The sequence below is a fragment of the Schistocerca cancellata genome, chromosome 1 (genome assembly GCF_023864275.1).
Source record: "Schistocerca cancellata isolate TAMUIC-IGC-003103 chromosome 1, iqSchCanc2.1, whole genome shotgun sequence".
In the NCBI taxonomy this organism is placed as follows: Eukaryota; Metazoa; Arthropoda; class Insecta; order Orthoptera; family Acrididae; genus Schistocerca; species Schistocerca cancellata.
In genome coordinates this window covers 421,184,957-421,199,148 of record NC_064626.1, presented here as the reverse complement: position 1 = coordinate 421,199,148, position 14,192 = coordinate 421,184,957, and the positions used below count along the sequence as shown (strand labels likewise).

Below are 14,192 nucleotides of genomic sequence, written 5' to 3'. Positions count from 1 at the left end.
CATCTAACTCTCTTTACTTTTTAAATAATGAAAAGAATAGTAAAAATTGGAGGGAAGGGAAGTTTAGAGGGAAAAGCAGCAATGGAATAAGATAGAAATGTAGCATCTGTGAACTTATTCTGAGCAGATGGGCGAAATTGTGTGGCTTAAAAAGTGGAGTAGTGAAGGTCGGGAGAGAGCTGGTGCTATGTGAAGTTCGGGGGGGGGGGGGGGGGGGTCTGATGGTGGGTGCAGGACAGTAGCTAGTGAAGAACATGGCCAGGAATGTCTGAAAATACATAGTATTCATCCTTGTCTGCTCATTCTTAAAAAACAGTTGGGTTCCTTCCATCGTGAGGTCTGAGTGACCAGCTCTTCCATTATAACCTTCCTCCAACCCATCCCTCTCGCCTCCTGGAGGAAGGAATTATTTGTTCTAATAGATAGGATAGTGTTGTCTATTTTCATGTATGCCTATCGGCTTTGCTGATATTTCACCTCCTGAAGTAAGCAGTGGCTAGATCTATCTTGTTATAGTTTTATAATAATCATTATGATTAAGATAATCTCCATGAATGCATTCCAAACTTCCAGTGGGCAGTCAAACTTAATGAAAGGCATCATGTTCAAAAATTCTAATTTAACGCCTAAGTAAAATGGAATTTAGTTACTACATGCATAACGACATTCTGTTTTGTTAAACTTTTAACTGGTTACATTAACTTTGCAGAGTAGGAGAAAATCTGCGATCTTTGTGCTCTCTGTCTCCATCAGAAGCAAAGAAACCTCTGCCCCTGGATCCTAACTTCACACATCCTACACATATACCCTCTTCTCGTCCCTTCCTCTGCTCTGTCATCCCCTCCCAATCCATTAAATGTCACAGTGCACTGCACAGATGCAATAAAGCCAGCTGCCATGTTGCATTCACATTCTATGTGCCTGTCCCTCTTGCATTTATCTCGTACACTAGCTGCTTCAGGTGTGTGTGTGTGTGTGGGGGGGGGGGGGGGGGGGGGGGGGTTGCACATACTCTAGTTCAAAAGGTAATTCATCCTACATTTCAATTCTTTTTTTATGTGCCTTTCGACAGCTCACTGTCTACTACTCAGTGAGGAAGTGAATTTTCATTCCATAAATACTGTATATATTGCAGGGACTTGCCCCTTTTTTTTTCATTTATATGTTATGGATGGCTAATAGTTATTATAAAAAAGTAAATAACAATTTACGTTTAAGAAAATGTAATTCATAATACAGAACACAATGACAAATTATAACAAAGAATAAATCACAACAGACATGTTAGCATTCGTTCCACATTTATCACAGCCAAAATATTTGCTTCTGTACCAACAACAAGTTTCAAATTTCGATTTATTATTCTTGGAGGGCATCCAGCAATTCCTTGAAGTCGGTAACATACCACTGAGCTTTAGCCTTAACTGCCTCTCTAACCACATTTCCTCCAAAACCTGAAACAGAAAATATGAATCACTGGTCATTTATGAAATACAAATTACTGCTACTGGACACTTTTCAGCAGTTTCAAAAGAAATCCCTAGTAATTTAAATTTCAAATGTCAACTACACATCACATTTCTGGAATACAATGTATGTATATTCAATTGGAAATACAAACTGCTTTAATCAATCACACTTACTGATCCTCCACAACATGTTTTGGAGGATTATTCCTCCATGATCTGGTGGCTGTACTTGAAAACATTGAAAAAATATTTACATGACATCCTTGGTTAAAAGATAATCTGTCAGACTTGAAAAAAGGACACCAAGTGAATTGAGTAATAATTACAAGTGTGAAAGGTGAGTTAATTGCCTCTGTAACAACTGAAATTTTATTTTTGAAAATAGAAGATGCCCAAAAGAATAGAAGTATTGCAGGGAAATGAGTAAAATATGTTATCTACAGTAATAAGGGAAAAGTTTGTCATGTGTTTAATAAATTAGTATAATTTTGCAGAATACTCTAGATAAGCATGTCTAATAAAACTGTATACTTTGTCAGAATCTTGCACACAACATTTTTTGAGATTCAAAGAGTCAGTAAAATGGTTCCTTGAGTCTTGAACATGGTATTTCATTACACCATTACATTGACCCAACTAATCCCCAATTTTTTACACAGTCCAATCATGTAGTCAACATAACAAACACAGGCGCCGAGTCCATGGGGCCTGACGGGGCCCGAGCCCTCTCAGAAATTCGTTTGGGGAGTAGTTATATTATGCTTTGTGAAATCACAAAATTATGTTGGAATTTTTATTTTCCTTATTTGACAATAGTTCCCTTTTAAAAAAAATACAAATAATTATTACGGTAGTAATAATTATTATGGTAGTAAGCTGGTTAACTGAAAACGAGTGGTGTGAATCAGGATAGTGTTACGGTGCTTCAGGTACACTTAGAATTTGTCCTGGTGCGCGAACCTTCAGGTAAAGTCTGGTGCCGGCAGGCCAGCTCTGCGGCCGTGGCGACATCAAAAGGACTGGAGCAGAAGTGCCTGAGACCCTCCGCCTCGTGTTGCCTTGATGCTTCGAGACATTACGATGCCGCGGCTATGTAAAGCCCACCCTGCTGTTGCAGTCTTTCAGTGTGGATAGTTTCATTCAGTGCATGCTGCAGATGTGTTTAGTGTTCACACTTCAGAGTCTAGTGGACTATTTTACATGACTATGTTTTATTCATTTACTTTAGTCTCTTAGTGTATTGTGAATTAAGTTTGCAATGGATTAATTTGTTACCAAAAAGGCGCACTTGGAAGTTGATGATACTGCAAGTCAACCTCCAACAATTAGTGTGTCATGAATTGCTTTGTCGTCTTCAGGTGAGAAATGTTCACAGCCGAAAGCTGGACAATCCGGTAATGGAAGATCATTTCAGAAGTCTTGATTAATGAAATATACATGGCTAGAATACGAAGCATCTACTGAAAAAGTTTTTTTGCAACACCTGCAAAGAGGCAGAGGTTTTCTAACTAGAAAAATGTTGGAAAAATTCCATCTTCATGAAAATACATTTACACATAAAGAAGGTATTCTGAAACTAAATTCTATCACTAACTGAAGTGTGGCCTCCCAATCGAATGAACAGTTAGATAGTGATATGAAGAAAGGCTGTTTAGCCCTTGAGACAATTTTTACTACCGCACAGTTTTTAAGCTGACAAGGACTAGCAATTAGAGGGCATGAAGATGTAAACTAAATTTTTTTTTCATTTGTTGGAACTCCAAAAGAATGACATACCTGAGTTTAAAGATTGGTTAGGGCATTTGGGGTATAAGTGGACATCCCACAATATTCAAAACGAAAATTTTGATCTACTAGGAAAGTCTGTGTTGAGAAAGGTATTGGCTTCAATCAAGAAGACAACATTTTTCTATTGTGGTTGACAAAACAAGTGATTCTTTGATTCATGAACAAGTGTCATTTTGTATTCGTGCTGTAGATGATTCCTTAATCATCAACAAAGACTTTATTGGCTTATACAAGACCACCAGCCCTGAATCACACTTTGTTTAGTATTTTACAAGATGTTTTTGATAAGTCTTCATTTGTCAATGGATAACTTAAGAGGACAGTGCTATGATGGTGCCTTGAATATGAGAGGTAAGTTGAAAGGACTAAAAAAGTTAGTTTTTGATATACAACCAAAAGCACGTTATGTGCAGCTGCACTGCTCACAGTTTAGACTTGGCAGTTCTAGACAGTCTCCGCCATCTTACTTCTATGAGGGATATTATGGCTTTAGCCAAGGACTTAATAAACACTGCAAGGGAATCCAAGCAAAGGATGGGACTTTTCAGAAGCATATGCTGCGAGAGCACCACCAACCAAGCTGGTCTGCGACCAATTTGCCTGACTCAATGGACTACGAGAGCTTCCAGTATATTGAGAATATTGAAAAACTTTCTGCAGAGGACAAAACAGAGGCAGGTTACAAATGTGCAGGCTACCTTGAGTCAATGTTACAATTCAAGACATTTCTTTTTATGTTTTTATTGCCATGCAATGAACCCAGTAGAGGATGTCAATGAAAAAATTCAATGCCTTCATCTAAGTGTTGCTGATCTGGAAAAAAATATGTGAGGGCTTGATTTGTATATTGAATGGAAGGTGTGATAGTTTTGAACACTTTTGGGATCCTTCGCTTCCTTGGAATCGAAGTATACCAAAGAAGAATGAAACCAACGAAGCCAGCTCACCGCACACTTTCAAAACCCCCAAAGGAATGCTACAAAGCTATTTGCATTGACGTTTGTGAAACAGCGCAACTTTCTTCAACTGGACTCACACAGGTCATTCCAGTTGAACAAGAGTGCTTGCTTTTAGTAAACAGAGGTGAAACAAATTTGGAAAAATCAACAGAGTTTTTAAAAAATGACCCAGACATTGAGAGACTGCGCTTACATTTGAATATGTTTGCCGATATCACTAATAAAAAACAACTGGTCTTAAAAAACGCGCATGATGTAAGAAAGTACATTACACAAGAGCCTGCAGTTGGAGAAATGTTATTTGAAGTACTGAAGTGCATTAAGCTTCTCCAAGTAGTTCCAATCATGACAACAACAGCAGAACGGTCATTTAGCGCCCTCAGACGTCTGAAGTCATATTTCCGATCAACAATGGGACAGAAGCAATTGAACAACTTGGCTGTTCTTCATGCTCACCAAGATGTTTTCGATGAATTGGATATCCGACCAGTCATCAATGACTTCATATTCAGTAATCCAGTCAGACAGTTGACATTTGCACCTTTTACAGACACTCTAGCCATAATAATGACATTTAGAGCAATATTAAAAATCTTTATAAAATAGAGAATTAAATACACATGTAATGTTAAATTTTCAGTTTCAAAATGTTAGTACTAGTTTAGTACTGTATTACTATAGTATTGTATTAGTTATTTTCAAATACTTACATATATTTTTATGATGTAAGACTCAATTAAGACCCGCTATTTACACACTTTTTGACTGGAAGTATTAGGCATACTGTACTAACTTTGTTAACTGTATTAAAGCATTGACTTTTAGGTATTGTTTTTATTTAATGAACCCTGAGTATTATTGAAAGTAAGTTTAAATTAGCTATTTCACTTATTAATCAAAGTGCTATCACTGTGTGACAGCAATATTTTACGTTTTATTCTTTTAATGATAGTTTAGGATTTATTTAAATATAATTTCAGTCTTTTCAGAGCTATATATTCACTGCTCTGTAATAGTCAATAAGCATAATTATTACTGTAAATTAAATTAGCTTTTTACGAAAATATTGAGTGTGTGTATGTTTTGTTTTTTTCAAAGCCAAAAAAATGTGTCGGGCTTGTCTAGTTTCGCGGAGTGTCGAGCTATCGAGAGTCCAGTTTTTGGGGTTCTAATGTTGATCATATGACTAAAATGCTTAAAAAAAACTTTAAGACTCGCTTTTTTTCATCTAAAATTTAGGAAATTTGATGGGGCATGACCTCCAGTATGGGCCCCCCAATATTTTTTTATAAGTCAGCACCCCTGATCACGAATGATGAATGATGACAACACAAACACCCAGTCCCCAAGCAGAGAAAATCCCCAACCTGGCTGGGAATTGAACTTGGGACCCCAGATCCAGAGGCAGCAACACCAGCCACTAGTCCATGAGTTGCGGATGTACAACATTAGTGACAAGTCAGACGCAGCTGTTCACTGACCATCTTCATTCAGAAGTTTTGGCAACCGATTTCCGTAAATTAATGGATTACCAAACAACAAGTAAAATTAGTGTGTAGTCAGATAAATGATGCCTTCATTCAGTGACTGAACAAACAAACAGCATACTAAATTAATTTCATTAAAATAACAGTCTAGATCGCTTGGTGATCTAGATTTATTTTAACCAAATTCTAGTGCTAAATTGCTGTTCTCCTGTTGACAATGTTTTCTAAATTTACAAAATTAATTTCATCAAATACGTGTCCCATGAAGTCACTGAGCCCAGATCCTGTACAGCAAGTTTTGTTTTAATGACAATACCATTATAGATCACATATCCTTCACTTTCCAACAATTCACTGGTAAAGTCTACCAACCAGCGCAAAATTTAATAAACAAATAAAACAACAAAACTGCACGTGATGGTGGGAAGGTCAGCTAGCCAGTCATCCAACAAAGAGATAACCAAACAGAAGATTTTGTTGGAGATGTCAGTACCGTAGCTTTCCACATACACAACAGCTTAGCAGCACCAGCACATGAGCCAATTAGTCACATTATTAACTGAAGAAAAATATGCAATGCAAACAACTGATGACACTGCAGCTAACAAGAAAGAAACAGAAAACTGATACCATGGAAAAGAAATAAAATATGCATTCAAAAAAGCTAATGAATAATAGTCTTTAGTGTATCGGGGAAAAAAAGTGGAAACAGAAGAGTGAATGTGAGCAAACAGATCAATAAATGGATGTAATATTCATACTGAGAGGTGGAAAAATTGGGATACTCCAAAAAATGGTGTATGGATAACATGGAAGGTGAAAAAGTAGGCTGCAGCCAGAGATATTTAAGTCAAAACCTGATGGGTAGATAGAAACCAACAAATACACCAGATATAATTCCCATTTGTTAATTTCTTAGGTGCAAGAGGAATAATGCAACTGCCTTGTTCTTACAAGCATTGTGAACACTACTTGTAACACCACAACCCTGAGCCATCTGTGTAACTATTTTCCAATTTTTGCTATTAAATTTGTATATGAATAGTTACCTGAAATCATGTATCGATTTATTCACTGAGGTGACAAAAGTCATGAGCTATCTCCAAATATTGTGTCAACCATCTTTTGCTCTTCATGGAGAAGCAACTTTATGTGGCATGCACAAGAAGTCATCAGAAGTCCCACCCAGAAATTTTTAACCATATAGCTCTACAGCTGCCCATAATTGTCAAAGTGTTGCTGGTGCACTACTTCGTGCATGAATGGACCTCTCCATTATGCCCCATAAATGCTTGGTGGGATTTATGTCAGGCAGTCTGGTTGGCCCAATCATTTGCTTGAATTGTGCAAAATGTTCTTCAAAACCAACAGCAAAAAATTGTGGTCTGGTGATATGAAATTATTGTTTGGGAACTTATAGTCCATGAATGGCTGCTAATGTATACCAAGTAGCCTACCATAACTGTTTCCAGTCAATTATTGGTTCAGTCAAACCAGACAACCCACACCATTATGGAACCATCACCAGATTGCACAGTGCCTTGTTGACAACTTGGTCTATGGCTTTGTGGGGTCTGTGCCACACTTAAACCCTACCATCAGCTCCTACCAACTAAAACTGAGACTCATCTGACTAGTCCACAGTTTTCCAGTCATCTAGGGTCCAACTGATATGAGCCCAGGAGAGGGGCTGCAGGCAATGTCAGGCTGGTTAGGCCAGTATTACACTATAAAATTTCTTTGTCCAGTATCTTTGTCAAAGAAATTTGATGGTGTAATAGGGAACTTTGTCAAACGTCGTCAAATATTTGATCAAATCTAGAGCCTCGCTGTAGATTTGATCAAAGAAGTCACTTGTCTTCTGTTCACTGCAATGTGACATGTTAGCATGTGGAATGCTAGCATCGCTGCAGTGTTCTGTCATCTGTAGTATTTTTATAAACATTGCTGGTAAATACAATTGGTGTGTACCAACAACTACAAAATTAATAGAGATGTACGAAGCTGATGATGCACTTTAAAACGTGAGGTGCCCTGAATACCAAGATTGGAGACCTGACCTAATCCAACCCTCTCCTGTAGCAAGGAATCTTCTGCAGATATAGCAGGTCTTAAGTAAGTATTGTGCTTTGTGATATGAGGATACACTTCATTGAGCACATACAGAAATTTATGCTCATCCATTCTTAAGTAATTGATATACGACTCGACTAAAACCCAAGGCTTCATCCAGGTACGTTTCCTTTCATCCCCACCCCCCCCCCCCCCCCAACTTCTCTTCCACATGTGCACACAGTGCAATTGTGGTACATGCAACTGCTGCAGTTAATAACAAGCTGTTGTTGTCAGCCATCTTGAACTTTGACGAAAAATATGATGACAGTGTAATACCCCTTTTTAGTGCCACGTAGTCAAATATATTTGACCAATATTTGATCAAATCTTTGATAAAGAAATTTGATATAGTGTAATACCAGGCTTAGAAAAAGCATTTATGTCGGGCTTATCTGTTAACACCAAGAACTCCACGCAAATGCCACTGCTCTCTGTCATTAAGTGAAGGCTGTTGGTTGCTGGGTTGTCTGTTGTGAGAGCTAATGCTAAAAATTTGGTGTTGTTGGCTCACCCTTGTGGGCCTCAGAACAATAAATTCCTTGAAAATCTCTGAAATTGGATGTCCCATGCATCTAACCCCAACTACAATTCCGCATTCAGAGTCTGTTGATTCCTGTTGTGTGGCCATAATCATATCAGGAAAACTTTTCACATTAATCACCAGGGTATGAATACTTCTACACCAATGCTCTGCCCTTTTATACCTTGTTACACGAGACTATCGCCATGCGTGTATGTGCGTATCACTATCTCGCGAGTTTTGTGACCTTAGAGTAAATGCATGTGTCTTAATATATGTAACTCAAATAGTGTAATCTGAGTTAAACATTGCAGTTGATACAGGATAATTTTAAATAACCTAGTAGAAAATTGAGTAGGAATATTATCAGAATACCAATTTGTTTTTGATGAAATCTTACATAGTTGGATATCACTTTTGAGGGATTTATTTTATGAAATTTATCATAGGAAAGCTTTTTGTATTACAAGTCAATTTATTTAAAATCTCATTTAATAGTGTTGAATGTAAAATATGAAAAATTTGAATTCTAACAATATAAAAATAACTATGCATTGTCATCCATGTATACAGGGTGGTCCATTGATAGTGACTGGACCAAATATCTCACGAAAAAACTACAAAGAACTAACTCGCCTAGCTTGAAGGGGGAAACCAGATGGCACTATGGTTGGCCCACTAGCTGCCATAGGTCAAACAGATATCAATTGCGTTTATTTTAAATATGAACCCTCATTTTTTATTACGTATTCATGTAGTACGTAAAGAAATATGAATGTTTTAGTTGGACCACTTTTTTCGCTTTGTGATAGATGGCACTGTAATAGTCACAAACGTATAAGTACGTGGTATCACATAACATTCCGCCAGTGCGGACGGTATTTGCTTCACGATACATTACCCGTGTTAAAATGGACCGTTTACCAATTGCGAAAAAGGTCGATCAGCCGCATGTGAAACGTCAACCACGACCTGCAACAAATGATGATGCCCAAGTAGGTGTTTTAGCTGCTGTTGCAGCTAATCCGCACATCAGTAGCGGACAAACTGCACAAGAATCGGGGATCTCAAAAAAGTCGGTATTGAGAATGCTACATCAACATTGACTGCACCCGTACCATATTTCTATCCACTAGGAATCCAGGAATTACATGGTGACGACTTTGAACATCGTGTACAGTTCTGCCACTGGGCACAAGAGAAATTACGGAACAATGACAGATTTTTTTGCACGTGTTCTACTTAGCGGCGAAGCATCATTCACCATCAGCAGTAACGTAAACCGGCATAATATGCACTATTGGGCAACGGAAAATCCACAATGGCTGAGACAAGTGGAACATCAGCAACCTTGGCGGGTTAATGTATGGTGCAGCATTATGGGAGGAAGAATAATTGGCCCCTATTTTATCGATGGCAATCTAAATGGTGCAATGTATGCCGACTTCCTATGTAATGTTCTACAGATGTTAACTACAAGATGTTTCACTGCATGACAGAATGGCGATGTACTTCCAACACGGTGGATGTCCGGTACATAGCTTGTGTACGGTTGAAGCAGTATTGAATAGCATATTTCATGACAGGAGGATTCGTCGTAAGCACCATACCATGGCCCACACGTTCACCGGATCTGATGTCCCCGGATTTCTTTCTGTGGGGAAAGTTGAAGGATATTTGCTATCGTGATCCACCGACAACACCTGACAACATGCGTCAGCGCATTGTCAATGCATGTGCGAACATTACGGAAGGTGAACTACTTGCTGTTGAGAGGAATGTCGTTACACATATTGCCAAGTGCATTGAGGTTGATGGACATCTATTTGAGCATTTATTGCATTAATGTGGTATTTACAGGTAATCACGTTGTAACAGCATGCTTTCTCAGAAATTATAAGTTCACAAAAGTACATGTATCACATTGGAATAACTGAAATAAAATGTTCAGACGTACCTACGTTCTGTATTTAAATTTAAAAAACCTACCTGTTACCACTTGTTTGTCTAAAATTGTGAGCCATATGTTTGTGACTATTACAGCACCATCTATTGCAAAGCAAAAAAAGTGGTCCACCTAAAACATTCGTATTTCTTTACGAACTACATGAATATGTAATAGAAATGGGGGTTCCTATTTAAAAAAAAAAAAAATGCAGTTGATATCCGTTTGACCTATGGCAGCGCCATCTAGTGGGCCAACCATAGCGCCATCTGGTTTCTCCCTTCAAGCTAGACAAGTTTCGTTCTTTGTAGTTTTTTCGTTTGACGCTTATTTCGTGAGATATTTGGCCCAGTCACAATCAATGGACCATCCTGTATAAGGACCGGTGTTACGCCAAAGTCAGGCAGTGCAGTTGTGACCAGTATGTTGTTAGAACTCAAAATTGTAATAAAAGAAGAGTTTATTTTTCATGGGTGTCAAAACTTATTTGGAAACTATAAAATCTATTCCACATCTCTTATATAATTAACAGATGGAAAATCCACAACATACATTGGGAAACAGGATGAAGAATTATCACAGTCAACAATCCCTGGCAGCAGTGATTTTTTTCAAACTACACAGACAAATCATCCCATACTTCTTGCTTCAAAGCTATTAAGATATTGCAATAATCACATTTAATTACCTGTGAGAATTGCAGTTAAGGACTTAAAAAACTTTTTGAATCAAATTTTCATAAATGTATAGGAAGCAGGAGTGTTACAAGATACATTAACTGATTTGCTGTCAAGATGATTGATTTGTTTTGGACATAACGATGACACAGGAATTTTACTTGTGAAGTAGGCTGTCTGGTGTATTTCTCAGCATCTGAAAAAATATTTACTATGGATGCTGAGGCTGTGGAGGAGGAAGTGTTTCTCATACAATATATGGAAACTACACATACTGTTGTTTAGTAGGTTTACATTGTACCAAATTATAGAGCTGGCCACCAGATACAAGTATTTGAACCAGATTGCCATTTCCACCTCCAACACTTCGTCTTATGTGATGCAGTACAGGGAAAATATATTTAGTTCTTGCAGAGAACTATAGTTTAGGGCAGTGAAGCAAAGTGTTTGTATGTCTGTGAAAATAAGGAAGAACGTAATAGTTATTAGCATAACCTACAGTGGTAAGAAGTCTCACTGTATGCACAAAGATATAATTAGCATAATTAATCAGATAAAATGTGGAGACCATTACATCTCCTCTTTTTGTCAGAATGTTGAGGAACACCAAAAGGATGAGTTGTGGAAAATCAATGACTGTAAAAATTTCAGCAGTATACAATAAGTAATTTGTTAGGTGCAACAGCTAACAGAAAATACATGATTCTTCAGTTTCTCCTGGTGTATTAGTTGACTGAACAGTCCTCATGTTACCGATGGTTCATAGTGTTAAGGACGAAACATTTGGTTGATAAAACACATTAATTGCACACACAAACTGACCTCCTGGGGAGCACGACTGACTTATTATTTCTTCTCCCTATGAGGCACTCTGTACATTGTCCGCACACGAAGGTGTCAATCAGTGACTGAAGAGACAACTGCACTGGTGATTGAGGTCGGTGACACACAACTGGAGCAGTGACAGTACATGCATTCCGACTGCCCCAGCTGTCGGCTTGTTGCATTTGCTGAGTGTCTCCTTCTGAATTAGATTCAGTGCTGTTTCCTAAGCATTGCTGAGGCTACAGCTCCAACCCCAGTTGGCAAGACTGTCACTTCCCATATTTCAGTCATCTCTCTAACTACACTGTCCCAAGTATGATGACAGTTGTGCTAATATCCTGTTACATTCATATTCCATCACATGACTCTCAGATAAACAGTGCTCTGCAATTGCCATCTTGTTAGGATATATTAGTTAAGTGTGCTACTGGTGTTCTCGTCAGTGATCTTTCATGGTGTAAAGTTTGTCCAATATATGTATTGCCACATTGCCATGGAATTCGGTGACCCTGGCCTTCAGTAAACTGAAGCTATCTTTGACATTTTGCAATAATGCCCTGTTTTATTGGGCAAGCAGAAGACTTTTCTACTTGGTGATTTCTGAGACTGTGTCTGAGTTTCCCTGGGAGCTTTCTGGTATATGGTACAAATGCTGTGGCTGCCTCTTTCTCCATAGCTTTGTCCATCTCCGTGGACTTTACCGAAGTGACAAGGCACAGAGGACACCTGAAAGGATGGCAGGTTTTCAAGTCAAATTTCTGACAAATCATTTACTGTGTGACACACACACATCCTGGTGAGCTTTGATTCACCTAAGTACCTCTAAGAAAATTATTTGTGACCTGTCATCTTTTAGCTTAAACACTTTTGTTGACGAATAAAAATGTGTGTGTGTGTGTGTGTGTGTGTGTGTGTGTGTGTGTGTGTGTGTGTGGTGGTAATAGTAGTAGTAGTAGTAGTAGTAGTAGTTGTTGTAGTAGTAGTAGTAGCAGCAGCAGCAGCAGCAGCAGTACTACGTAAGTCTTTCAACCACTCCAACCAGAATATACAAATACATTTGCAAGAAGATAATTATTTCCCACATCAAGTCACAGGAATATGATTATAAAACTTAACAGAAATTTAAAATAATGCAACACTTTTTTTTCCTTCTGAAAGTACATTGGTTTTATTTAGGATTTCAATACACCATATTATTCCTCACTCTTTTGGCTACAAAGTCCTTATTTTTCAACATAATCTCTGTTCAATGCAATGGCCTTATGCTACGTTACTGGGAGGGCTTGTACGCCCGTATTTTATCACTCTACTGGTTGACATCAGAACTAACGTCTTGCTGCATCCTTAACCTCCCTATTATCCACATACTGCTTACTGTGGCATGCACCCTACATTGGGCCAAACAGATGGAAGTTGGAAGGCACAAGATCTGGGTCTTAGGGTGGATGAGGAAGACCAGTCCAATGAAGATTTGCAACTTCCTCTCAGGAGCGCAGACTTGTGTGAGGCCTTGCATAATCACTGAGGAGAAGTACATTTGCACTTTTGTGGCAACAAATGCACTGAAGTCACTTCCATGGATTGCTGTTTTATGCAATTGTGTTACAACAATGACAGATGCCTCACCAAGTGACTCACTGTGCTTTCATTCACTGCCAGGTCTCTGTACACCTTCTGCATGTGCCTATGAATATTTGCAATGCTCTAAAGAAACTGAAGAAAAGTTCTATTTGGAATGCACCTCCATTACAGATGCCATTTTAAAAGTTACTTGTAGTTCCACCACCTATCTCAACTTCGTGAAACTACAGGAGCTGAAGTGAGAATATTCCACAATGTTCCATAACAAACATTTTTTCAACTGCAATTTACAGAGAAAAAAAAAAAATTATCGCATTACTTACAGAACATCCTTCGTATTTGCACAGGGCTTAAATGTCATGAGGACTGTCACCGACCAGTCTTGCTACTGGATCTGTCACTAATATCAGTTTCTTTGATATTTTTACACTGCACCTCTTTGTCACTCCTACCCCAAACCCTAGTTAGTGTACCAAGTTTGGTCAAAATTGCACCAACTGGTCCAGAGCTATGCTAAACACACACGCACGTGCGCGCGCGCACACACACACACACACACACACACACACACACACACACACACACACACACACAGAGAGAGAGAGAGAGAGAGAGAGAGAGAGAGAGAGAGAGAGAGAGAGAGAGTGTGCACGCAAGTATGGGTCCACTATATTAACCCATTAATGCCCAAAGACACAAAGTTGCCAAGGAATTTAAAAATTAACTTTGGCTGCAGTGGTAATGTACACAATTTAAATGATGGCAGCTGTTATAGACATATTACTGTGTTGAAATTCTGGAGTATCAGTTTACAGTTCTTTGTTGC

The 14,192-nt window shown here is 38.4% G+C and overlaps 1 protein-coding gene across 2 annotated transcripts in view; it reads right to left on the bottom strand.

Annotated features, from left to right (window-relative positions):
- Positions 1-1,206: 1,206 nt before the first annotated feature.
- The window catches only part of LOC126175995 (phosphoserine phosphatase), a 60,740-nt gene continuing 47,754 nt past the window's right edge, over positions 1,207-14,192 (bottom strand). For both annotated transcript variants that reach the window (XM_049923121.1, XM_049923112.1), the window contains exon 6: positions 1,207-1,454. In XM_049923121.1, coding sequence (XP_049779078.1) covers positions 1,360-1,454 — 95 coding nt within the window. In that variant the 3' untranslated portion in view covers positions 1,207-1,359. The remainder of the gene's footprint in view (positions 1,455-14,192) is intronic.